The 27,084-nt window shown below is 40.9% G+C and overlaps 4 protein-coding genes across 4 annotated transcripts in view; 1 reads left to right on the top strand and 3 right to left on the bottom strand.

The window, feature by feature from the left end:
• Window positions 1-732: 732 nt before the first annotated feature.
• On the bottom strand, window positions 733-12,272 carry ctns (cystinosin, lysosomal cystine transporter). The gene is made up of 11 exons (XM_079158080.1): window positions 12,191-12,272; window positions 6,925-7,027; window positions 6,661-6,739; window positions 5,629-5,719; window positions 4,846-4,949; window positions 3,778-3,915; window positions 3,351-3,450; window positions 2,602-2,721; window positions 1,729-1,899; window positions 1,327-1,444; window positions 733-1,186 (listed from the first exon to the last, which is right to left on the bottom strand). Exons 2-11 carry the CDS (start codon window positions 6,998-7,000, stop codon window positions 1,038-1,040), a joined length of 1,146 nt encoding a protein of 381 aa, XP_079014206.1. The 5' UTR covers window positions 7,001-7,027; window positions 12,191-12,272; the 3' UTR covers window positions 733-1,037.
• Window positions 12,273-12,967: 695 nt separating this feature from the next.
• ndufa11 (NADH:ubiquinone oxidoreductase subunit A11) lies at window positions 12,968-16,389 on the bottom strand. The gene is made up of 4 exons (XM_079158204.1): window positions 16,299-16,389; window positions 14,876-14,968; window positions 13,927-14,049; window positions 12,968-13,141 (listed from the first exon to the last, which is right to left on the bottom strand). Exons 1-4 carry the CDS (start codon window positions 16,375-16,377, stop codon window positions 13,029-13,031), a joined length of 408 nt encoding a protein of 135 aa, XP_079014330.1. The 5' UTR covers window positions 16,378-16,389; the 3' UTR covers window positions 12,968-13,028.
• A 1,096-nt stretch (window positions 16,390-17,485) lies between these two features.
• mrpl55 (mitochondrial ribosomal protein L55) lies at window positions 17,486-19,466 on the bottom strand. The gene is made up of 3 exons (XM_079157362.1): window positions 19,372-19,466; window positions 18,985-19,177; window positions 17,486-17,945 (listed from the first exon to the last, which is right to left on the bottom strand). Exons 1-3 carry the CDS (start codon window positions 19,425-19,427, stop codon window positions 17,796-17,798), a joined length of 399 nt encoding a protein of 132 aa, XP_079013488.1. The 5' UTR covers window positions 19,428-19,466; the 3' UTR covers window positions 17,486-17,795.
• A 2,052-nt stretch (window positions 19,467-21,518) lies between these two features.
• The window catches only part of slc5a9 (solute carrier family 5 member 9), an 18,245-nt gene continuing 12,679 nt past the window's right edge, over window positions 21,519-27,084 (top strand). Inside the window, exons 1-4 of the mRNA XM_079158232.1 lie at window positions 21,519-21,652; window positions 22,801-22,925; window positions 23,740-23,811; window positions 25,058-25,162. Of these exons, the coding sequence (XP_079014358.1) occupies window positions 21,631-21,652; window positions 22,801-22,925; window positions 23,740-23,811; window positions 25,058-25,162 (324 nt within the window). The 5' untranslated portion in view covers window positions 21,519-21,630. The remainder of the gene's footprint in view (window positions 21,653-22,800; window positions 22,926-23,739; window positions 23,812-25,057; window positions 25,163-27,084) is intronic.

Raw genomic sequence — 27,084 nt, 5'->3', positions numbered from 1 at the left:
CCCAAACTGTGCATGAAGCAAATACCCTCACGTGATTGGTTGAAGATGGAGGATTGGCCCTGTTTACAAAAATGCATTTGTGAATCAAGCTGTCGGGGGAGTCTTAAAGACAAGCAGTTTGTAGATGCAGGTTGTCATATAAATGTAACAACATCCAAAAATGATTTTTTTTTTTTTTTTTTGCCACAGCCCTTTGACAATGAAATAGGGGTGAATACAGAAAATGTTGAGGACCCTGATCAGGAGCATCCTCCACTGATGAAAGTGAACCTCTTGTTGTCTCTAACCCACCAGCAGACGTCTTAGCTTCCAAAATTGGAAAATGATTATGGTCCCTCTCCAAGCTTGAACGACGGGGTAGACTAAGTGCTGCTATTGTGACAAAAATGGCTCCAGGTCCTACCAACAGACTCGCAGCAATATGGGACAAATGTGTACAACGAGTACCCTTTCCCTACAATCCAGGCTCTTACTGGATTGTGGATGAATATCTGGTTGTATTTTTTGGCCACTGACCCCCTCAGACAATATATACCAAGCAACTGTACACTGGGAATCCCCCTCAAGCATCAGGGCATGGTCATCTTGACATGGCCAAAGAGACGACAGCTTCAAGGCAAGGATGTGTCATTTTGTGAAATGTCGCCTCTCCTCCCCTCTCCTCGCTTCCTTCTCTCATGTGGGCGGGACTAAGAGGCGAGTAAAAGAATCAAGATTGTACAAGACTTCAGTTGTGACATGGCATTTAATAAAAAGTGTTTACACAGTTGTCATTACATCCGTTTTCCTTACACCTATCTAATATTTTCATACAGTGGTAAAAAACAAAAGCGCTGATCCTGAGATATTTAAGATGGCAGCACACTGAGCTCAAAGCACCTACATGTGTAATACCTGCGAGAGAGAACTCTGCATCGTACCATGATGGAAGTCAAAGATGACTTCTCTTGAGCAGATTGAATCATTTATTGTGTGCTCGTTGTTGTTGACTGATAGAAATCAGTCGTATACAGACTAGAGTCTATCAACAGTCAGCGTCAGTCATCCTGTTGCTCTGCGACTGCTTCGTACTGTGGCGGCCGTCTGTAGAGACAGTAGTGCTGAATCATGAAGAGGATGTCGAACACCACAGAGAACAGACCCAGGCCAAACTTTGTAGGATCGCCGAATATCAGCCTCCACTCGTCTGATGAGAGACACATCAGTTAGTACAAACGACATGCTGTCAGTCACATATACAGTTTACTGTTTGTTGTGACAAATGTCATGTTATCACAATTTATTCCAACAGCAGATGAAGAACAGGATCGAGCATAACATGGTTACCGTTGTTGTAAGACTGTAAGATCATCTGTAGAATACTGAGGGTGCCACCTGTGAAGTCCAGCAACACGTTGCCTATACTCCACCCTTCAGTGCTCTGTTTCCTGTAGTTCATGTACGCCTGGAAAAACAGACAGAACAACACCAACACTGTAACAATCTGTTAGTGACTATTCATCCAAAGAACAAATCAACTTATACTGAACCACATTTTAGTAGTGTTTTTACAGTCTCAGCTATACATTTTCACAAGAGTCATTCTATCTGCATGGCTACTGTCCAGGTGTTTCCTGTGTGTGTGTGTGTGTGTGTGTGTGTGTGTGTGTGTGTGTGTGTGTGTGTGTGTGTGTGTGTGTGTGTGTGTGTGTGTGTGTGTGTGTGTGTGTGTGTGTGTGTGTAACTTACCTGTGGCACATATTTGACCAGAGTGACTGCTAGCTTAATGTAGGAGAAATAGTAAAGGTAATCCAACCAGGTGATCTGTTTGGCTACAGCCAGAAACAAGCTGACCAAGGCAAAAGTCCAGCCAATCACCAACAAGAACATGGCCGTACAGGAGACCTTTTGACCCCCCCTCTGGAAGAGAGAGGACACAGAGGATTAACCTAATGACGGAATCAAATACTTAAAGCTACTGTGAGGATTCTGGTGGCCCTGTGGACAACAGTGGTAGTGTCTCAGAGCACCAGAGCATCTAAAAGAACCTCTGGGATTAGACGGCAGGCATCTCACTGATGTTTGCTGTTTCCATTCACTTATTAATTCATAGCACCTCTACTCATATATTTTTGGGGTATTTAGAAACATTAGAAAAAGCCCACAACAACATGTTTAGGCCCTATTTCCTGCAGAACCACACAGCAGTATATTGAGGGGAATAAGTTAACACATCATTTTAAGAAATACACGTTTTCTTTTAAGTGTGCTGCAAAATGGTTACCATTGGAGCAGACTAGTGTTAGCTTCCTTTGGACAACAGTAAAGTTTGCTAATTTAATAACTAGCTAGAGTTAACGTCAGTTATTCCAACATTAAATTCATATTGGATAGTTGGACTATTCAGGTATCATTTTCAGAAATACAGTTTCTCTTTTAAGTATCACAGCTTCTGTGGGAGTGTATGAACACACTGGTTGGTGAACTGGCTGCGATGCAACGAGCACCAGATTAAATCTTACCAAGAGCACCAAACTGGTCAGAACCGGCTCTGAGCTTCATGGTCATACACCGTTTGTGCATCCTGTCACGTCACAGCTGATCTGCAGGACAGATACACACCTCAAACACAGCAGCCTGGCTGATGTAGACCAAACAGAGCAGGAGAGCATGGAGACTGAAGAAGACATCGTTAGCGCTGACGGGGTTAATTCCATTTGGGTTCGTCTTCAGAAACTCCTCCTGCAGGGACACTTCATACTGTAAGTGCTTCATTCAAGATGTAAACATGACAAACACTGTGAACTGACCTGGGATTCAAACCTGGAACCGTGAAATAAATATATATTATATATATATATATATATATATATATTTATCAGATATAATTGTGAAATCGTGCATGATTAGGAAATCATGAATGTGTCAAAATAATGATGATACACAACAATATTATCCCAATGATCATCCAAATATGCTTAAAACTCTTCAGATATTGCGTGAGTCTGTTCTTTCTTATATGTTTCTTGTATTCTTGTATATTGTAAATTCACCACAATAAATGTAGTGTTGTTTTTAGTAAAATCCTATATCATCCTACCCATACATGTGACTTTATTATTTACCATAATGATCAAGTCAGACAACAAGAGCAGGAGCCAAATGTTGAAATGTATGAAAAGTGTCCTCCTGCTGTGCTGAACACTTCCTCTAAATGTTTGACAGTAAAACTCCTCTTGTGGCCATTCATGATCATTTCCTGTGGGTTGTAGTGTCAGGCTCATAGAAGCTGTGGAAGGTTCCTCCAGACCCTGCAGTACTGAACATGTGTGTGTAAACAGTGCAGTGCCTCTTACAAAGCATGAAGTTACCGTTATATAAGGCACCCAGAACAGTCCTATATTGAAGACACTGTAGGCGATGAAGCCAGTCAGGTTGAGAGCCAGGTAGTCGAAGTTGAGACCTACAACACTGAAACCACACATGTTGCTTTTATTTGTCAGTTGTCTGGACTTGTTGCATGTTATACCCATGTCATAACGATGTAATAATGCTTAGTTTAACCTAAGCAGACATACTGCAGACATATAGCCGGGTCAAGCTGCTGGGTATCTATCGGGAAACGTAGGATTAAAAGGTGCAAAGAAATGTCTCACCTCTAACTAATACTACTACGACTAAGTTATCAAAAAAGCCAATAACTACCTAATAGCAGGGCAAGAATATAAAAACTCAACCAAACACAGAGACTGTTTAAATATGGACCCCTGAAGGCATAGATGAATGAAGAGAATCTACCTCTTCCTCCTGCAGTTTTCCCAGGCTTGTGGATAGAAGGACACCGACCAGGCCAGAAAGTAAAGCCAGCCAATCAGCTGGCTGATCACCGACAGGATGCTGCTATGAACGACCAAGAAGTGGATCCTGAAGTTCAAACTAGAGGAGAGAAAGTCAGGCTTCCTCACTCAAAGACACCTGACAGTGGTGCAGCACCATCATGCTCCACAGCAGTTTCAGCACACAGTACACAAACCGTACTAGGGATACACCATGACTCACCAGGGGTTCTGGCAGACCCGGCATCTTATTTTGAGCTAGCCTTCAGCTTACTTTACATCATTGCTATTGTCATGCTGAACTGAATGAACAGCGGACCGATTGTAGAGCTTTTGATTCTCAGCCTAAACCCACCGAGCTCAGGCTGTCATTTCTCAGAACTCCCCCGGGCTTGAATCGGGTCAGGTTGATAATCTTCATATGCAGACCTGCAGTCTGTGTAATGTCATGAATAATGTTTGGGCTGTGTTGCCATCCCCCCCATTGTAACTCGTGAAAAGGTTGAGATTCAGAATAAGATTTAAGGGGACAAAACATTCTAATAACGGCGTCGTCTGCACACGTACCATCCACGGAATCTAGTTCAATGTTCCTGCTATAATCAATGACCTGCTGTTATACAAAATGAATACCAACATTTTGACTATTGTCTCATTTTTTCACTGGTGTTTGAAAAATCAAGTCACTGACAGCATTTGCCCAGAACAAACTCTCAGCTCTCAAAGTGAGGAGAAATGTTTTGCAATGTCTATTTAATAGCATGACAGTTCTGTGCTGAACATCCAACATTAGATGACGCACAAATATCTGTTACCACACTGAAAAGATGCATCACACACACACATACATACATATATATTATAGTATATATAAAACTGTCTCCATGGTTCAGGTCGGGCTTGGACTGACACGGTGCGAGGTCGTGTAGGGTCGTGATTTACGGGCCCAAACACAGACCTTTGTAAGAAGTGATGAAAGAAAGGGAAAGGCCGTTACGTCACTGCATGCTGCTTCTGTGCAGACACCCACCTGTTGAGGTCTGTGTTGTTGCTAAGCAGGTATGCGGTCACCTGACCGACGTCGTGGGCCGTCACATTGAAACTGACAGAGGTTGCCTCCACTGGCAGCAGCACCTAAACAACAAAAGGTTTTAGTCCACAGCGGTTTGGTAGACAGTGCTGTGTATGAGCAGGCTGCAGTAAGGAGCACAGAGACACAAATAAACCATGTTTGCTTTGGCTGATCCACGCGATTCATTGAGCACGTCAGCATTCAACATGCTGAGTGATACATCAGTTCACTGATCTGTTCTTTGTATTTGAGGCATCGTGAGCTCTACAGCACACAGAAATAAGCTGCTTATAATTATTGGCAGGATAAAATCATGATTGATTTATTTCTCCTCAGAGGAATTGTAAGTAATACTGTTTCACTAGTGCCTCATATTTCTGAGGCGTGTCATTTTAAAATGTGCATTTCATGGGATGGATACGCTCGGTATATGAACGTGTACAACATGATAGTTCAGCCTGACGGTGCGAGAGGAAAGGTAAAGTGGGGTCACCAAAAACAGACAAAACAGATAAATATTTCGAAGTATATAAAATAAATAAATAGGGACGAACAGATTATGGACCTGTTGCAGTTACTCTAAAGCATCTAGGATTGACTCTGTCTATGTTGTCGTCATCTTTAGTTGCTGCAAACATCGGTGACGTAAGAACAACTTCCTGAGACCGGCTGAGTCGTCTGACGTGTGCTTCACTGCTGCAACATGCAGCACAACGTGCCGTGTTTGGTGTCATGCGTTACCTGCTCAGGAACGGTGATTATAGACGAGTAGTTCAACTGGGAGCTGAAGGTCACATTTAACTGAATCACAGCCGACTGGTTGAGAGGGGAACTAGAGGAAGACACAGAGGTCCAGTCAGAACATCACTGATCACAGCATCAGGATCTGGATTTACTTCTTTAATTCACTTGAAGCATATTTGCTTCAGGTTTGTTTGCCTTTGCCGTGAGCGAAAAGCCGAACATCAGCAGCTTCAATATCATTTTCAGCTTCTTTCAGTTTCTATTTACATGTTTTAATGCTGAAATAACACATTAATAAATTCAACCAAGCATTGAAATGGTGTGTTGTTTATGAGTTCTTCCCTTTAAAATAGAGATGCACCGATTGGAATTTTTTCTCGGCCAATTTCCGATTAATTTAAAAGTCTGCAGATTACGATTAATGCTGATTATGATTTTCTATGTAAGAACTATAAAACCTTTTTCACCACCCACCTCAAGTCAGTGTAAACCGTCACTCTGTTTTTGTTATCTATAGTGGTTATCTGCATGAAAACACACAATTCAAATGATTGTATTTCTATTGATAAAAAAAAGAAATCCTGGAACCTACGAATTTGCACACCCATGAGATGTTGACGATAGTGTCTGTGCAGCTGTTTCCCGACTTAAAGCTTTCATGCGGTGGCAGAACACGTAACACGCAATGATTGGAAATATGAGACTGACCGTGGCTGATCAGCTGATGGTCAGCCATGATCGGCTGATCAAATGGCAGCCAGGTGTAGATCTACTGTAACACCATTTCCTAAATGTCCTAAATTATCATGTCCTAAATCTAACCAACAGATCACTGTGGGACGACCGTGGCTAAGTGGAGAGCAGGACCGTCTATCAATCAGAAGGTTGGTGGTTCAATCCCCGGCTCCAGTTGCATGTGAATGTGTAAAATGTAGAGTAAGTCAGCTTTGGATAAAAGCGTCGGCTATATGATTGTAAAGTAATGTACATCTTGTGCAGAAAAGGACAGCTACATATTTCTGTGGGTACCTGGGAGCTATGCTGACGTTGGCCTGAGAGTTTTTCTCAAGTGTGACAGTATGTGGAGCCAACAGATTCAATCTGGACTCTGGAAGACAGACAGAAAAAAACAACAATAATTAAACAATCAATCCAAAAGATGCTCACAGAAACAAACAAAACATTCATTTACAATTCTACGCTAAACACTTTCAGAAGCTCATTTTGATCCAGGTTTACTTTCCTGTCTATAGCCAGCGGCCTCATTGAAATAAAGGACCATAAGTCATTCACCAGAGCAGCTGGTCAGCATCCACAGGAGCAGCAGCTGAGCAGGTAGCCGTCTCTCTGCCAGGGCCAGACCGGCCATCTCTGCAAAACGATGCACGCTGCCGACCTGAAGGACACAGCGGTCTCATTACAGCCATTAACATATCACAATGTTACATTAGGATATTACTGATTCAGTATTATGAATTACTTCTTGAGATGCTTAACTTGAAATCATTATATTTGGGTTAAATGTACGATATCAAACTGCTCTCAGCCCCACAACATGTTTACATGATATATATATACATACACACTACCGTTCAAAAGTTTGGGGTCACCCAGACAATTTCGTGTCAATTTTCAGTTTCTTCGCAATTTCTCGCATGGAATAGCTTCATTTCTAAGAACAAGAATAGACTGGCGAGTTTCACATGAAAGTTCTCTTTTTCTGGCCATGTTGAGAGTATAATCCAACCCACAAATGTGATGCTCCAGATACTCAACTAGCTCAAAGGAAGGCCAGTTTTATAGCTTCTCTCACCAGCATAACTGTTTTCAGCTGTGCTAACATATTTGCACAAGGGTTTTCTAATCATCAATTAGTCTTCTAAGGCCATTAGAACACTGGAGTGATAGTTTCTGGAAATGGGCCTCTATACACCTATGTAGATATTTCATTAAAACCAGACGTTTCCACCTAGAATAGTCATTAACCACATTAACAATGTATATAGTATATTTCTGATTAATTTAATGTTATCTTCATTGAAAGAAACAGTGCTTTTCTTGAGAAATAAGAACATTTCTAAGTGACCCCAAACTTTTGAACGGTAGTGTATGTTACATATTTACATCGCAATGTTCCTACAAAACTCTGGGGACTAAAAAGAAAAGGAGAGATAGAGAATTAAATATGAAAGTAATATAATACAGGTCAAATAAATAAATACATTTTATATTTTTGTGCATATTTATTTATTTTCAAATCAACCTATACACATATTTGATAGTTGAGGCTATTATTTCTACATTTCTTTCTTTATCATTTTATTTATTATAATGAGAGCTAAATATGGAGGACAGAATATGACTTAAGTATAAATAAATAAATGTATAAATAAATACAGGAATGAATAAATAAATGCTTAAATAAATGTTTGAATACAGAAATAATTGAATAAAATAATAATTAAAAGCTGAAATAAATAAAAGCTGAAATAAATATGGAAATGAATAAATAAAAGTTGATAATCAAACAGGACATAAAGAAAGACATATATATGTATTTCTACATTTCTGCTCACCTACATTTATTCATTTGTGTGTCTGTATGCTAATGAGGTGGGAGGTCCTAACCTCTGTCTAAAGCAGGATTGGTCACAGCAGTGCGATCCTTCTGGTCTGCTACTGCTGCCTTGCTCAGTAACGTTGAACTTGGCTCACTCAGTGTTGCCAAATTGACAACTTTCTCGCTAAATCTGGCGACTTTCCAAATCCTCATGGAGACTTTTTCTGGTGTCATTGAAGACTTTTCTGGTGTTTTGGAGACTGACGTGAAAGCACGTACGTTCTGCAGTCACCCATGAAGGCAAATCACTGTCAAAATTCGAGAGCGCAAATGAGATCCATGCGCGCGCGAAAATCAAACAGCCGCGCGCGTATTTTACTTAGACGAGCGCTTTTACATCACTCCGCGAGCAATATTCACGCTAGCGAAGCTTAAACCTGCTCGCTCGTGAGTCTTTTTTCTTCTCGCTCCCGAGTAGTTTTTCTTTTTGACAGTAAGTGGGCGGACCCAGTCTCCCTTGTATCTCTACATATAATTGGTTACAAACCTCGTCTTTGGATAAACCGGATATCACTGACACAGACGTCAGGGGGAGATTTTCAGATTGCACTACAGGTCAGGGGCAAATAATGTACATTTTACTGCACAGGTACTTTTACTTTCTGCACATAAAGTACATTTTGTTGATAATAACATACTTGACTAAGGTTTTGAATGCAGGTATTTTACTCGTAGTGAATTATTGTTTCATCAGTATGGTATTAGTACGTTTACTGCAGTGAGGATCTGAATACTTTTTCATCCACTAACTACTTGTCAGTGATTTAACATTTAATATACAAATAGTGGTCCCTAATCTTGGCTCCAGATCTTTGAGCAGGTCCAAATTGTTGCTCATATTATATACAACTACATTATATCTCTTCTGTAAACACAACAGTATGATTAAATATGATCACATCATGTTTTAATCAATTAAGATCAAAGAGTGTCTTTGAGCTGTTTGTCACAGTTTGACTATCAAACACACATTCTCTGTAATAGAATGATGGAGTGAATTTAAACCAATCTGAGCAACTTGACTTTAACACATTTTGTATTATTGTATTTAACAACGCTACGCTACGCTTTAACATAATTTGTATTTCATCAGCCTCTACAGTCTGAAAGGTTTACAGCTGTCAGACAAATGTAGAACATCCTGAGATGTAGTGGATTAGTTTAAAACCACCTCTAACAGACCTGCGTCTGCGTCAGAGTGATATCCGGTCTAGACTGGGTCCGTCCACTTACTGTCAAAAAGAAAAACTACTCGAGAGCGAGCAGGAAAAAGACTCACGAGCGAGCAAGTTAAAAGTTTCGCGAGCGAGCAGGTTTAAGCTTCGCGAGCAACTTTTGCTCCCGCGAGAGTGAATTTTGCTCCCGCGAGAGTGATGTAAAAGCGCTCGTCTACATAAAATACGCACGCGGCTGTTTGATTTTCGCGCGCGCATGGATCTCATTTGCTCTCTCGGATTTTGACAGTGATTTGCCTTCATAGTCACTGTCTTCAACGAGCAGCGGGTGCTGCCGGAGCCCTCCGCTGTCTCAAAGCACTCACAGGCGGTTAGTCTCACATTGGCCTTGTGCAGCAGTCCAGCTGCAGACTGTGGACTCATCAGTGCTGCTAGTTTTCTTCGGATCGGGGCGGAACACCGCCGTGCGCGATACAGAGAGCAGGGGAATTGAAAACGCGCGACCATGTAGTGACAGACATGACATGCCGGCGTGTAAATAAATTAAGCACAAGCACTCGTCCTTCAAGCTCCCGTCTCTCTGCTCTTCTACTTCTTCTACTCTTCTACTTCTACAGGGTGCGCGCATGACAGCTCTCATCTCGTTCGCCCCCTGGTGGTTGGCTGATTCAGGAAGCGTTTGATTTGATATGTAGCAGAGCACGTATTTTAAACGTCAATATCGCAGACGATCATGCTCATTTAATCGTGGCAGCCAAAATCGTGATCGCGATTAAAATTCGATTAATTGTGCAGACTGAAAAAAAATCATAATGCGTCTCTGGTATTGTTCAGGGGGCCGGACCAAATGTGGAGGCGGGCCGTAGTTTGGGGATGACTGCTCTACAGGGACGATCTGCTAGAAATCGGCTGCTTCTGTCTTGCTCCCCTACTTGACCAATCCTGCTTAAGAATGAGGTTTCGGACCGCCTACCTCATTAACATACGGACACAGAAATACAGAAATAAATAAATGAAGGAATGTAGAAATAGATGTATTTATGTATGTCCTGTTTAGGTATCAACTTTTATTTATTAATTTCAGCATTTAAATATTTCTGTATTTATTTCAGCATTTATTTATTAATTTCTGTATTTATACATTTATTTATGCATGTATTCTTCTATTTATTTATACATGTATTAATGCATTTATTTATAGATAAATAGATAGCTTAAGTCCTCCATAGCTTCAACCAACCTTTATTTGATTGGCACCTTTCCTACAGGTTAGTTCTGCTTCACGATGACTGACTGAGCTGAATGACTGCGGTCAACTCAGCACAAACGTAAATTCACGGTAAACGCATTCAAACGGCACAGATCGGGACTTTGCAAAGTTAGCATAAAGATTAACGTAAAACAATATCCGGTTTTCAAAATAAGATGCCAACAAAGTGTATATTGCATAATGGAATAAGATTAAATGAATTGTATTCATATTATATATTAAATATAATTATAAAACAAGTTACCTGCATCTTGTGAGTTAAAGGGGAAATACAACTAATTGTGCGTGAAGTGTCATTCTTTGATTTGAGTGTTGCTAGAAAGATATTACAGATTATGTTGTGTTCAGGACATTTTTGACCACATCCATACAAAAATCTGACATTAATTGTACCAATTAAGATATTCTACCAAGTAAAAACTCTAAACTGAATTTTTACCTTCAAATAGCAAATTTCTGAAATTTTTAAGTTGTGGTAAAAATGTGTTATAAAAAGTACTTTTCTCAATAATTCCAAACAATGACTGTTGCATGTGTTCAAGACATCTCTGACTCATCCCATAGAGAACATCAGACACTTTTACTGTACCAATTAAGAGATATTTCAAAGTAAAAGTCGTACATTTGTACCTAGAAAATATCTAATAACTGAATATTGGAAGTGTTATAAAAAAGTATTTTCTCAATAATTCCAGACAATGACTGATGTATGATATGGGTTAAGATTTTAGTTTGGATGTGGTCAGAAATGTCCTGAACACATACATAGTCAGTCAGATATTATTTATTTCCAGCAACCCTCAAATCAAAGAAGAAAGACACTTCACGCACAATTTAGTTGTATTTTCCCCTTTAACTCACGAGATGCAGATGTTTTTTTACTTAATGTTATTATAATTCATTTAATCTTATTTCCACATATGCAATTTGTATATACGCGTAGTTGACATCTTGTTTTGGAAACCGGATGTTGTCTCACGTTAGTCTTTCCCGCATATAGGCGCATTGACATATTTCAGTGTCTGTTGCGTTCACCACGGCGATCCGAGTGTCTGCTGACCTGCCCGCAGTAAAATAAGATCCAGTGTGGACCAGACAACAGATGATGTAAAACAAGTGTCCTTTCTGTTCTGATGTAGAACGCGTCATCATAAAACGCCTTCTCTTTTTACAAAAGGTAAAACAAAGAACTCCAATGGAGGAAGCACAGTCCAGATGTGACCTATCGTGAGAACAGCTGCTGTCTACACGGTTGCCCCGATGAACACATCAGTGTTCCTGTTCCTGTGAGGGTCCCGGGACAGAGGATGTCATGTGTACAGACTGTAAAGCCCTCTGGGGAGAATTTGTGATTTTGGGCTATACATAATACATTGAATTGAATCGAATACTTTTGTTTGTCCAACCTAAGAAACACATGATAGTAAAATGTGGACTAAGCTCAATGTTTGAACCCGTACATTTATCTGGACCAGTAAACATAAAGAGACTTACGCCAGCTGAGTTGGCTGCTTACTCATCAGCAGGTCACAAGACGCGTCTGAGTTTGTTTTCTTCCTCTTTCCAGTAGGGCTTCTGCTTTTTTTTTCTTCGTTGGTGATTTACGGCAGCCCGCATCCCTTACGTTGCACTGCTGCCACCCTCTGGAGCTAGACCGTTACTGCGCCATCTCCTCCCGAGATGTCTCTCTCGAAGTCACACGTTTGATTCCTTTTCTTTCCCTCCACTGTAGAAAACTTCTTATCGATATTTCATCACTTCTTGTTCTGCCCCAGAACTCATACAGGACACAAATACATGCTAGAACCCTGAACATAGTGCTGTTCAGTATGTCCCACTCTCATTGTGGCCAACTTTACTGTGTGAATGAAGACAAAGATCGACCAATAATGTTGCTAAAGATCACTCATGATAATAACCAATCTATAAATAATAAAAAACATCGCTGGCTGTTCATAATAGAAATACAAAAACATGTTTTTAATAAATGTGTGGGTGCTAAGAGGAATATTTAAAGGGGAAACACATGGATCCATTTCACATTCATTCAAATTATTCATTTAATTAATTGAAAAAAAGAAATTAAGACCATGTGGAAGATGGCTTTCAATGGTGAATATAGCCAATGTCACTATGTATAATTTAATGTAAGTTCTTCTTTGAATACAGGACCAATTCTCCACCCAACACATTATTGGAAGGGATCTCTCTACATTCTTTTCTCTGACGTCCCCAAACTACGACGCAACAGACTCAAGACTTTATCTCACAAGAACTTTATTACATGAACTCTTTTTACAACACACGGTTAAATGTACAGCCATCCTCCTCCTCATAGTTTGGGGGGTCCAGCTACCTTCCATCCCTCCATCTTACCGACTTTAGTGAAGAAGGCCAGTGTGCCCAGACCCAGACACGCCGTTGTACCGGTCATAGCACTGTGGGCTGGAGGGGGGGACGGACACACAAACACACACACACACACAATATGGCTGCCGTTAGACACACTTCTTTACATACTGAAGCCTCTCCCCCGCTCTGTGTCATGGCTGTGGAGCTTTCCACATATAACCACACTTGTTACTGTACGTACATGCACTAAAACCGTTGCAAGTAGAATGCCAAAAATGTACCAATACACCTGTTGAACAAGCATAAACATGATGTCCACATGTAGAAAACAGCACTGCTGCTGCTGACTACATGGGAGCCTTCATGGCTCAGACTTTGAAACCTATGTGTAATTCTTCTATCACCTTCATAAGTAAAGGATAACTCATAACCTTCAGCTACAACATCCTCAATGATGGCGGACTTCCATCGAGGTTGGGAGGTAGCAGAGATTATAGTCGCCGTAGTGATGCTATGCGTCGTGCACCTCGGAATTCTTCTAACTTGCCACGTGCGATCACGTGACCGTCGCAACTCGTCCACTGATAAAAGCACTATTTACATGTGTAGGATTATACAAAGAAGACCAATTCACTTTGAAATGCTTTAGAAACAAGAAGACATTTTCCAGCCAAGTCAAATTGTTTCCAGGATATTAAACCTTTGTGTCTTTATTTTGCATTTAATACTTTTTTCCTTTCAGGACTTGTAAAAAGTAGCCCATGAATATGAGATATGAGTTAATAGTTGTTGTATTGGACGTTGTTTGTACGCCCTGTGGCGTTTCGGAGAATAAAGCAGCGCACAGAGCTTCAGCTGAATGGAAACCTGATACTTACTTCTGGCTCCGAGGAAGATCCCAGAGGCACAGCCCCCGATGAAGTAGTTCAGTGGGTCATCTGGGGCTTCACGGGCCTGAGCACTCAGACAAGTGGCCATGCCGAAAATTGCTCCCATGGAGGCTGGAACGACACAGACGGACACCCATATCAGCATGACACTGCTTCATACCATACGTGTGAGCCAAAGAACAGCACATAAAGACCCCGTGTTTGGGTCACATGACTGGGACTCATCATTGCTGGGACTCTGTGTGATTAGAAATGAAACAATAAGGGTTAAATGCATCCTTTCAGAATGGACTTTAGGATAACGCAGCAGGTCTTCGTGGTTCTGAATGCTTTGGTTGCTGTTCTGATACAAAGAACACGTAGTCGTTCAATTCAATGTGCAAACTTGATTTTCTTTCAAATGAAAATTCTGCTTAAAAGTGCTTTTAGTAGCTTTAACATGGATGATATTGGTTATGATAACATGCAGTAGACATACTTCTGGATTAATGTATGACATAAAAACCCTAGGCTGATCATTATTCTACCATTTAAGGTCAGTGTCTGATCAAATAGCACAACCCCGCCCTCACTATGTGAAGTGCCTTAAGCAGGGTATGAGATGAAGTTTTCCCTCAACTGCCACCACTCAAAGTGTTAGTCTAAAGTTAAATATATGTAGAAAATAAAATCATATATCATAATATGAGGAATCGCCTTCCTATGGGGGTGGCAGGTGATCATCAGTTACGGTAGATGGTCTTTAAGTTAAAACGATGCAATCAAGTGCACTATACGAATACAAATAGGTTTCAATTCCTCGGAACAATTACACAGACTTCAACGTTTCTATGACTGGTTTAGCAGGAGGACTCTTCACTGCATCATGTGTTTGGAAGCAGAATACAGTGATATTCTTTGGTCTTACATGATGACGCATGACAACATGAATATTTACCCATGGTAACCGTTGTGTTGGTAGCCCTCTGTAGCGCCGCCAATGCAGAATCAGGCTGGAAGGCCACGATGTGATAGGCTGAACCAACCAGGCCTGAAAACACACAAAACATCAACAAAATTAAAATCTACCAAAAAGTCAGAATTGGACTTTAAGCTGACAACGGGCTCGGAGTCTAACTAGACTTTGTCTGTAGCGAGTATAGAACGCTGTTATACATGTGTAGTAACATCTATATATTAAGAGTTTATAGTCCATCCACAACAATGAGCAACATGTGGTGTTTGTGATGTCCAATCACATCTAAAGGACAAAGTGCTGACAGTAACAATCTTAAACACGGAGCTAGAGCGAGATGTTAACATGGTGTGTACTTTGACACCCTCACACATCTGAGCAATTGTAGCATATTGTGGGCGAGATTGTTGCATCGTCTCTTTTGTAAAGTACACTTCACACATCTTTAGTGCTTTCTTTCTATTGGTGGATAAAAACTTAAGGCGCAGAAAGCACAGTGACATGTAGTGGTGTGTAAGACTTACAGTGGCCCCTCAGCACCACCGTCTGGTTTCAGTGGTCTTGGTCTCACTAATAAAGCTTGCCTGCTCGGGGCAAGTGCAATGCCACGCTGGGCTAGTCAATTTAGCAACTAGCAAGTGGTAAAAAATACTAGAAACAGGATTTTGGTTGAGCGGCATTGGAGTATGTGAGATCAGATTTCTGTCCATAAATAAAGATTTAACATCAAAATTAACTCTAGTGTTTGTTGTTTTATAACTGCTATGGGCAAGTAAAGATGACTTTGGGCAAGTAGATTTCTAAAAGCAAGTGGAAAAAAACATGAACAATGTGTGCACTAAAAGTTCCTGACTGCATATTATTATGACATTTGTACAACTTTTGAAGTACTGCATTGAAGATTTCCTCTTCATCAGAAGTGTTTCCAAACACTATTCTACTTCCGTCATTAGGAGAGGAGACAGTGAACGCCTCACCTTCATTCATTAAACGGGGCCCACACCTGCTTACTGAGCGGTTCTTTGTCTATCAATCAGCCTGATCCGTCAGTTACGTCCAACAGTTAACGTAACCTCAGGTGTCAAACTATCTAACAAACCAGTAACACATACAAGTTCTTCTACACGATAACAGGGTTAATGTGTGCGGTCAGCTCACCCGAAACTCATCAGAATACACACATTGACCTCCGCAGTGAACTCCACGCAAATAAGTCAAAGCTAACTTAATTTATCGTAGAGTTGAATAATAACCTGAACGCAGCTCGCTTCATAGCAGTCCTGTTAGCGTTAGCATTAGCTAGAACATTCGCGCTAGTTAACGCAGTTATCTTTACCGGTTCAGCGCGACACCCTCAACTACGGCAGGCGATACCCGCGCTCGTTGTATCAATGCTGATATTTACCCAAAGCGGTGGCTAGTTTGGTTGTGATCCATGTTTTTTCAACACAGCCTGTGCCCTCTGGTAGGTCCCAGTACCCCATTTTGGATTCAGCAAGGACGCAATCGAAGGAGTTAAATTCTCGCGAGAAATGTATTCATCGTAAGTTTTCGGCCGCTGACAACAGTCTAAGGCGCACTACCGCCACCTACTGGAGTGGAGAGTGAAGTCGGGCACTGGCGCTGAAACAGAAGGGAAATCAAACCCGTTCTCAACCGTTTTATCCGTTAAATACTGAGTTAAATGACTGTCTGTAACAAGGATGCCATATTTATATAACTTTTTCATTAATAAATACGTTCCTTCTCTAATGTGGAGCAAAAAACACCACAGCCGACCCCCCGCTCCCTGGACAAAAACTGTTCGTGCCACTCCCATCTGGCAGGAGGCTGAGGTCCATCAGGACCAAGACCTCCCGACACATGAACAGCTTCTTCCCTTCCGCAGTCGGGCTCATTAACAGAGCCCGGGACCCCCACTGACTCTGTCATCCCCTGGACAAATTCCTACCGGTAACTCCCCTGCATCACTTCTATCCCTACTATTTCACTCAACACTTTTACACTACACCTCACTTGTTTATAGTCCTGTTATCTGTTCGTTTGTGCACTTTAATTTATATTTCACTTTATTTTATATTTCATCCTTATTGTATGTTTCACTTTATTTTATATCTTACTTTAGTTTATATCCCCCTGTACATTTTAATATGTTTCTACTTGCACTGATTGTTGTTGATTGTTAAATGTTAAGCACATTCCCGTCATGTCAAATTCCTTGTATGTTCAACATACCATGGCAATAAACGGTTCTGATTCTGATTTTAACTGACTGGTTTGTGCACATAATCCTGCTGCTGAGCGTTTGTGAAGTGTGTAGTTGAGTGCTTTTGGTTCTAACCATAAACAGATGACGATGACGCCCCACTTCTGCTACCAACATACCTTTTGTATTTTGTAATGGTGTTTCCTGTTTTACTATTATCACAGCAGTAGGCTACCATCTACACAGGAGCCTTAAAAGTGGAGTCAGACATTCTAATCTAAATTCAGCAAATACCTCCTCAAGCTGTGCACTGACCAAACAAAAGCTGGTGCAATAACTACTTTGTGCGCTTTTTCAAAGTTGACCACACAGATACCCATCTTTAAACCACTTTATTAACTCAACATTGTCTCTGATTCCATTGTTAGCAGGTTATTGACACTTTAAGGACAGTAACAGAGTCATAGCACTCAGCAGAGCTGCGCCTGCTACACATGGTGTGTATAGTCAGTCACCCTGCCATACAAATGTCCTTGGTCTGGTCTCAGTGAGCACGATTTAACCTTTTGGAGGAACCACATTTTTGGCATGAAAACAACCCGATTAAATCATCCTGTCAATGCACAAATGGAAGTGAAAGTTTGATCTTTACTGACGCTGCAGCAGTCAGCCTTTACTTTCACGCATATATAGAAGTCATTTCTTCTTCCAAAAGTGGCTGTATTTGTCGACTTTGAAGTCATCTTCATACTGGACTGCTGTCTGCTTTTTCGTCTTCTTCACTTCTCTCTTTTTCTGTCTGGCTCGACGCTCCTCTTCAGACAGCGTGGACAGATTGACCGGCATCTTTCAAAACAAACAAGGAAACATGAATAAACTTACAAAACATTGAGCAAGGAGGCTATGATGTGGGTGCTGTGGGTCTGTTAGTTGTCAGTATTAACAGAGTAGGGCTAGGGTTGTGAAAATATGTATCTGCATATCATGAATCTCAACAAGTGAAAACCGCTTCATAATGTCCTCTGTGAGTCTGAGAAAATAACCCTGATGACATCACTATGACCTCAGCTTTGGCTTGAAAACTATAACTGAACTCAACCCATTCAAGAGACTGACAGACATTATATTTTGGCATCTGTGGGTTTAATTTGGAATATTGTTTTTTGAAATGCTTCTCTGGAAGTCAAGCCAAGATTTTAAAGTGTTTGATGACATGCTACTTTTGTTCTATTGGCATGTGTCTGTTTGTGGTTATGCTGATGTTTTTCTGGCTCATGGTGCTTACTAACAGTACGTCACTATGTTCCACTGCCATCTACCACTCTCACAGGCACTGATTCTTATTGACATATGTGCCACGTGACAGGACTATCCACTGTCTACCCGGTATGCCCACGTCTAGCATCGTCTAAACTTGCACCCAACCGTATCGTATTCTAGACCAGAAACAATTCGCACACAGCATCAGCATATCACAAACAGTGGTTGTGTCGATACGGATTAGTGTATGCCTGTGAGAAGTGGTGTATGAGGGCTCAACAATGGCGATTTCCCACTTTATTAGGTTTATATAAATGTAGATTAAACATGACAATTTTTATTGTTATTTGATTACTGTTCATAAATAATGAAACAGTGGCAAGTACAAACTGACAGAGATTTCTAACATGAAAGACATGTTGAACCCTTTATATGCATAGTGGAACATACCGTTTTCTATCACCATGAGCCATTTAAAGGACACCGACATACCACTGACATGCGGAGCCCCCTTTAAAGGTTGCCATAACATTGTGAGTACATGTTTCTATACAACCGTCTGGTCAGTGGAACGAGGCCCGTGTTGTTTATAAAGTGTACAGCAAACAGAGCGGAGAGTACTGACCACGAGGATGCGTCTGGGTTCTCTGTACCGGATGTTGACGGTGGACCCGTCCGCTCGGACCAGCATCACCGGGTACAGTCTCTCATACTTCTGGCGGGCGCAGCGCACCACAGACGTCCTGTTGGAGCTGAGCTGGGGAGTCTGCGTGTGGAGCCCCGCACCGTGTGGACGGGCGTACACAGGGCACACACACCTGCTCGTAACGTTACACACACACACACACACACACACACACAATATATAAGGTTAGGCTAACTTACCACTGTTGCACCCAACTCCTCCATTCATTCCTTCAATGTTTGACAGTAAACTAACAAGAGCCCTACTCTACTAACTAACTCTACTTTAGCAAACATACATTTTCAAGCAGCATTCTGCGAGTCTTACCGTGATAAAATGTTCTGTGGTGTACACAGCCTCAATAAAAACATGTTTGCGACCATATAGCTGTGACAGGAAGCACTTAACGCGAAGGGCAAACGTCTTCTTCTTTTGTTTTAATGGTGGGCTGCAACCAGTTAGGTACATACCGCCACCTACTGGACCGGAGTATGCAGTTCCCCATCGAAAACAGCTACATTAACAGTAGCCTATTTTAAAGTACTGCTATATGAACAAAAGTGCAATAACATTTGGTTTGCAAACACTTTAAACAAATAAGGTGCTTTTTAACAGCAGTATTCTCTGTACACAGTAGCAGTTAAAATACAGTTATAATGATTCTGATAATAGATATTCAGCCGGTGTTCACAACGTTATCTTCATGTGTGTAAGAGATGCAATTTGAAATACACACCTTGAAAATCTTTTTTCCTTTTTTTTTTGTTAAATTCTCAGTAGCGATAACTAAATGATATGCTTATTATACATATTCCAAACAAAAAAACGTTCAAAACGTTTTTTAATTTGTTGCTATTTTTGCAGCAGCGGGAAGAGAAGGAAGTGATGCCACACAAACAGCTGTTCAGCTGCTCGATTCTTGTGTTAAAAATGCTTGCTTAATAAAACAAAACAAAAAACTGCCTTAACATGCGATAATATAATTGTCCGCGTTAATTAATGAATGCGTTAACGCGATAATAACGCGTTAACTTGCCCAGCACTCATTTTTATATAAAACTACTGGTTGTGTTATTAGTGAAGGCTTTATAATGATGAGAGCTAATGTAACTGTAACCTTAAGTACAGCATGGTCAAATGGAGATATTACAAATGAACTAATGTCTTAATTACAGCTTAAAGCTACGGTTGCTGAATGTTTGTCCATCGTTCTCCCCTCAGCTCCTGCTCTCTGTAACACAACAAGAACAGAATTAACAAAATACTCAAATTCAATGTATTTGTGTAATTAATCTTAACGTTACTGGACTTAAAGTGATATTTCAGGTTCACAACCTGTCTACCTGAGCTCACGTTGGTCCGTTTATGTTCATGATATGAAATATGAATCATCTATAAAATCATCACAATCTCAGTAAGATATTATTCAACCTCTGAGGTTTGAAAGTGAAGTTATTAAAAATTACTTTAAGGCTAACTACGGTCGGATGCAGGCAGCCGCCGGTAATAGCGCAGCGGCTAACGTCAGTTAGCTTGTCAGTTACAACGTCACGTAACTTAACCGATCACTTTAACACACGTGATACGATCTCTTATTTTGCTTCAACATTAGTATCGGTGACATTAGAGTGAGTTGAAACCCAATATTTACATTTAAAAGTGAAAACTGCTGCTTCTCCAGCTCCCGCATCACTCGCCGCCATGTTGGTTCAAATACAATTTTCATCGGCACGCAATGCATCTCAGGATATGGTGTGCCGCGAAGGATCCAATCTTGGACCTGAAGGCTGCATTCGTCGGCTGCATTTGAATTCAGTCTTCAACAAATATGCGAATTGGGACAGCCTAGTCGCCGCACTGTGACGTGACCGTCTACGAATGTAGCCTCTGAAGGATGCAGCCCCTGAACTGAGACACAGCTATAGGAGCAGCATATGGTCATTGATCAGTGTTGACCGATTAGATATAGGGATGTGCCGATAACAATACTGATATCGGATATCTGTCCAATTCTGACTCAGATAGCTGGATCTGGTATCGGATACCATTATTTTAATAAATACCAATTTAGTACATTTATATCTATGCATTTATTTGTTACATTTTGTTTTACTAAACTAGTAAAGCAATGTTTAAGTCAAGCCGTACTTGTAGAACAGTGATCCCAGTCTCTTCCACACAGTGAGGCATACAGCATATTGATTAAACACTGGTATCGGATCAGTACTCGGTTCCGGCCCAGGTATCAGTATCGATATGAGGACTGAAACAGTCAAATCGGTGCATCCCTATACTTAACATGAAATCAAACTACATACTGCATTGTACCCAGAGCCAACTGGATCTCCATTTAAATGAAGTCATGTGTGTCAGGGCTTGCCAATTATAGCTAACCAGAGAAGTTTTCCTGTCTCGATAACAGACTGATTAATAATTAAGCTCCAGGTTGACTGCACTGATTCTCACGTCGCTGTCAGGGTTAAGCAGCAGGATCGACTATCTCAGTTATAGAGTCAGAGGAACTCATACAGGACAATCACTGGAGGACTGAGTGCCTTTAACACAATCGGGAAACTCGGAATCAGCATGTCTGCCAGTCTCACTACAGGTATGACCTTCTTTAACTCACATTCATGCTCGTAGACTTTGTGAACTACTGCTTACACAACAGCAAGCTTTATTTTTATGGCAGGTCCTAAGCAGACTTTACAGACAGCTCTGCAAAACATGTGACACAGGAACACAGGAAGGCAGAGATACAAACTATACAGGAGACAGATGCGTGTTAAAACAGCTGATTCATCAACTCTTAACAGGAATGGACATTACACATCTGTATGAGCTTTTCACTACAACACCTGCATTATCATTTCACCTTTTGCCCGTGCAAGACAAACATTATTGGCCTTGTTGGGGTATAATGAGGAAGGAGTGATGTATCTTTGGGGCCTGTAGGTGGAACGGTCATCTGAAAGTGTCAGTTCTCTTATGTCAAAAAAACTGATTTTCCACTGAGACATCTGCCACCACCCCTAACCTATGGAGGTGCAGCTGTGAGCTCTGTGGGTAACTGTATCTGGAATAGCTTTCTCCACACATTCACAATGGCCCACATATACTGGAACCATTTGGTTGAAATGTATTTTCTTTTAATGCCCGTAAGTACATTTTAGTTAAATTACTACACACAAAACCTGTTTAAATAACATCCAGAATAGTTTAAAAAAAAATCCATGTGGCTTCTATTTAGAACATTACTCAACTATGCTTTCATAATTAGGGGTACAGGAACAAAATTCATCTATCATTTTGTGCACTTTTGCACAACCATGAACCATGAATTTTAATTTGTCCTCTTTTAGAAGTTTATTACTGATCAATCATAAAATCCAACAGTCTGTAATCAGTGTTTATAGTTGTTTTCTTTACGTTGGAGTTGATTTAAGTTGTGTAATGTTGCAGTTGGTCAGCTGGCCTCGTTTAATACTGCCTAAGGTCGTTAGTCACTCGGGGCCTGACTCAGTGAATCAAGTGACTCGGAATCCCCATTCAATTTAATGAGTGACTCGTAGAAACCCGAGTCACTAGAAAGAGTCAAACACTTTCAGCCACACATTTACTGGAAATTCAGCCCTACTGTTGTCACAGCTGACATTCTGGCATCCTCTACAGCCTTGTTGAATTACAGTTAATACGTGTACTTTGTATATATTGTAGTTAAATCTCTGCTGTATGCTTTGATTTGTGTGTACATAGCTGCAGGCAGCAGCTCCTCAGGGTTCACCACTGGAGCCCCTCCCAGCACAGGTATCAGTGTGGATGCTGCTGACATCGCTGTGGTTGTCGTGTACTTTGTCTTCGTCATGGTGGTTGGGATCTGGGTAAGACCTGGAAGTGGCTCAACTCATGTAACACTTGCACCTACAGTATCTTAAGACCTATCTCAGGTGTTATAACAGGTGTTCGTGATAGTGTGTTAAACCCCTGTGAGCTCACACTTAAAGCTGCAAAATGTACTAATTCATACATCATCAAACAACTATTGTAAAGATATAGTGGAGAGCCAGCAGTATAGTATCCAACCCACAGCGTAGTCGCTCTGTCAGCGCTGTTGCCGTTGTCTGCACTGTTAGCGCTGTTAACTGCTAGCTACCTGCTCAGCCGTCATCATGTTGAGAGCCTTGTGTAGGCAATCCCTCAGTCATAGCTATGCTTTGAATTTGGAATGTAGCTCCTGTAACTAATTGAAATATATAACCATTTTTGGTTGTCACAAATGCTATTTAAGTGTCCTAAGACATGATTGGAGAAAATGCTAAGTCCTGGATACTACGAGGTGCCTGGCAAAGAGCCAGATTGGGCTCTAAAAGTGGTACTTCTCTTTATGTGAAAAACATTAAAGCTTTACAGTACATGGACAGGTGACAGTGGTTCAAGTCCTTTTTATGATTGCACGTTTCTGTACATGCTAAACATGTTTCTGTATTTGAGATGTTTCTTTCATGATCTAGGCTACCTGAAAGGTGCTTGTTCTTTAATGAGTCAGTATGTGTTTTATTCATTATTTTGAGTATGTAAAGAGAACAGCAATTCTGGGAGCTCATGGTGCTCATTGGTTGTAAATGTGTGAGACTGCATGAGAACACAGTTTGAAGTATGCTGCTGGCCTGCTCTCTACCTCTGCCTCCTTTACAGTCATCAGCGCGAGCCAATCGCAGCACTGTGAGGGGCTACTTCCTGGCTGGACGTTCAATGACCTGGTGGCCTGTGAGTACCATATATCTGACTGGTGTGGGATGTTTTCTTCTCAATTCCATAGTAACATGTTGATGTGCTGTATGTCATAATACAATATGTCTTTGTCAACATGTTGTACTGTTTTTTGTCTGAATCTTTGTTCTGTTTGGACTGAAGACATCACAGAACAGTTATTCTGACAGTAGAGGACAGCACAGGAGTCAGTAGCCAATAAGTATTGAGATGTTTCAGCATGGAAGGTCAAACTTAAGCTTTATTAACAGTGTGAATAACAAAGTCGTTTTTTTATAGATAGGTCAAATCCAAACTACGTGTGGTGCATTCATTTAGTAAAAGAAAAAAAGCCTCTTTATTATTCTGAGCTATGATATATTGACTTTTCATCGCACATACAATTTCCTTTGATTCTAATATGCCAACACTTGGTGAACAGTGGGAATCCTCAGCTCTTTAGCAGGCCCTGTGTGATTGAGATTCAGACGTGCTCAGTGTGACACTTAGTCTGCTGCAGTTCCTTTGCAGATCAGTTTCTCCCATTTCACACAGTTTAGTCAGATCAAAAAGTAGAGGAGATGTCTTCATTATACAGACGTTTGTGCAAGAGCAGAGGAAAAGATACTCTTGAAAGCTCAAAAGTTTTAAAACTATTTTCCTCGACCTTTCCACTCCTGGTGCAGGTCAATACCAATATTTCTTCCATCTAGTCCCTGATTTCTCAAGAGCATTGTCTTTTTATTTTTTGTGATAGGCTAATTAGGCCTAAATAAATAGAAAATACATATATTTGAACATCCGGCCCCACATTGACTACTTGGAAAAATTCGGGCCCTTGGACAAATGTAGTTGATGACCTCTGCGTCATCTTCAGGAGTCATGTTCAGCCCCAGCAGGATGTACCAGGAGGTGAGTGATGTTGATATCCAGTATGTCTGAGGACCAGAATGCCCAGAAGTCTCCAAAGGAGCTTGATTCAGAGAACGGCTGTGTTCAAAAGTTCCAGACAGGGTTACATAGATTCTTGCTAGATTGAAGCCTGATTCTCAGAGACGAGGCATGGCAGCCACAACACGGTCACTGTCCTCTTCCCTTGTACATATATATTTGTCTCGGTATATAGCCCACTAACGTACTAAACAATTACACCACAATACAAGGACTGTATTCTAAAGGCTTATCAAATATTGTATAAATTCTACTTTCTGATATAATAGACTAAAGCTTTTGTTGTTTATGTGTATATATTGTGTGTTTCCAGATTGGAGCCTCTCTGATGTCCAGTAATGTTGGCAGCGGTTTGTTTATTGGTCTAGCAGGAACAGGAGCAGCCGGAGGCATTGCTGTTGGGGGATTTGAATGGAACGTAAGGATCACTTTGTGATGTTGGGAGAGAATGGGGCGACCAGTCGTTCAAGTCTTCTCTTTCCTCATCTAATACATATATATACATATAGTACATGCTGTATATCCAGTATATATAGTCAATATATAGTGGATGCACCTTCGGCAGCGATTGCAGTCTTGAGTCTGTGTGAATAGTTCTCTATCAGCATTGAACATCTGGACATTCTTCATTGTAAAACTGTTCAAGCGCCGTGGCTAAGTGGAGAGCAGGGCTACCTTTGATCAGCGGATCGGTGATTCGATCCCCAGCTCTGTCTCCGCTAGTCTCATGTCAATGTGCCCTTGAGCAAGACACTTAACCCCAAAATTGCTCCTGTGCCTACGGTATGTGATAGAATCTGAATTGTACGACACTTTGGATGAAAGTGTCTGCTAAATGACTGTATTGTATTGTAATTCAAGCATTGCATGGTGATAGTGAGTGAAATGCATCTTTTTCAAATCCAGCTGTAACTTTGCTACTGGATTGATCTCAGTGGTCAGATGAATAGAACCGTGTGTACTCACAAAACCCAGGCCTTGACTTTCCCCACACATCCTATAAAGAAGAATGCGTGGTGAGAACCTCACAGACACTTCAGACATGAGTCTTAGATGAAATAACCCAGTTGAGTCGAGAGACTGGTTTTGTTTGAGCCATCATCTTCCATTATATCTTGAGTTGTGAAGCACTTTGTATGGTCTGTTCCAACATTAGAACTATGAATGTTTATTAATAGATAGACGTTTTACCCTGATGATGGTTTACAGATGCGATAAATGAATGGTATGGACATTATGGTGCTGTTGGAGAACCTCACAGATGTCACACAGTCAAAGTACAACGGCACTTTTTATTCGCCATTCTTCTCTCTGACAGCTCTGAGTGGTAGAGCAGGGATAAGTAATGACATGCAAACTGATTAAGAGTGTTTCTACATCCATTCATGGCTACCTGTGGGGGTTGTAAGCTCCTTAATGATTTAGATTTAAAACACAAAACCAGGTGTACATGCAGCTTCATGAATCTGACAAAAAAAGGTTGTTTTGGAACCATCCCTGTAGCTTTGGCTTCATTCTGGGGCTCATTGTCTTGCTGGAAAGAAAATCTGCCCCGAAGGTTTTCCTTGTATAATTTTAGCAGAGAAGCATTCCCAGAGAATGATGCTGCCACCACCATGTGTCATGCTAGTGCTGGCATCTCTATGATGATGTGCAGTGTTTGGCTTACACCACACATGGTGTTTAGTCTGACAGCCAAAACGCTCAATTTAGGTCTCATCATATCATAGAACCTTCTTTCAGAAGGGTTCATTGTGGCCTCTGTAGGTAACACTTTACAATACAGTATTGTAATAATTAAATAAGTATTGTAAGTGTTATTCTTCTGATGAGCTTTCTATGGCTCGACAGTCTGTCCTCCAACGGTGATTTTGTGGGAAGCGGAGGGAATTTCTTACAATTTGGCACAAACGCCCACCTGGACTCAAGGATGAACTGATTATAATTTGGTGGTCAAAGGTCAAGATGAATGTGACCTGAAACATGTTAATGGAAATAGCTCAAGAATCATTTGCTAATGATGAAAATATCACACAGATGTCTAATAGGATAAGATGATGAATTGTTGACTTTTTGGACAGATATGATGTAAACGGCAACATGACTGGTTGGGAGGAGGCGTACAACCTCGAGGCAGTACTTCTAGTTTTTAGAGGTGCTTTCTCTTTGTCACTCTCCCATAAAGATGTGACTGGTGAGGCCAACAACTGTCTTTAAAATCTCAACCTCTGATGCTTGAAACTTCATGTGACAACCCCATCAGTCAGACTTCTAGACAGATATACTACTGTTCCATTCTCTTTCCATTTCTCAATGATTTATGAAACTGTACTGAACGTT

The sequence above is a fragment of the Pholis gunnellus genome (assembly GCF_910591455.1).
Source record: "Pholis gunnellus genome assembly, chromosome: 4".
NCBI lineage: Eukaryota > Metazoa > Chordata > Actinopteri > Perciformes > Pholidae > Pholis > Pholis gunnellus.
The sequence above is the reverse complement of the archived record's forward strand: the minus strand, read 5'-3'. Positions and strand labels throughout refer to the sequence as shown.

Excerpts from the sequence above, each read along its gene's own strand:
- ctns (XM_079158080.1), bottom strand. The coding sequence starts at position 7,000 with ATGGCCGGTCTGGCCCTGGCAGAGAGACGGCTACCTGCTCAGCTGCTG. Across the intron at positions 4,950-5,628 it reads TAATCACCGTTCCTGAGCAG|GTGCTGCTGCCAGTGGAGGC; the intron begins GTAACGCATGAC and ends TTTGTTGTTTAG. Across the intron at positions 2,722-3,350 it reads TCTGGGTGCCTTATATAACG|GAGGAGTTTCTGAAGACGAA; the intron begins GTAACTTCATGC and ends GTGTCCCTGCAG.
- ndufa11 (XM_079158204.1), bottom strand. The coding sequence starts at position 16,377 with ATGGGGTACTGGGACCTACCAGAGGGCACAGGCTGTGTTGAAAAAACA. Across the intron at positions 14,050-14,875 it reads CAACACAACGGTTACCATGG|CCTCCATGGGAGCAATTTTC; the intron begins GTAAATATTCAT and ends GTGTCGTTCCAG. Across the intron at positions 13,142-13,926 it reads GATCTTCCTCGGAGCCAGAA|CCCACAGTGCTATGACCGGT; the intron begins GTAAGTATCAGG and ends CCCCCCCTCCAG.
- mrpl55 (XM_079157362.1), bottom strand. The coding sequence starts at position 19,427 with ATGGTCGCAAACATGTTTTTATTGAGGCTGTGTACACCACAGAACATT. Across the intron at positions 19,178-19,371 it reads CCACAGAACATTTTATCACG|GTGTGTGTGCCCTGTGTACG; the intron begins GTAAGACTCGCA and ends CGTTACGAGCAG. Across the intron at positions 17,946-18,984 it reads AACCCAGACGCATCCTCGTG|ATGCCGGTCAATCTGTCCAC; the intron begins GTCAGTACTCTC and ends TTGTTTTGAAAG.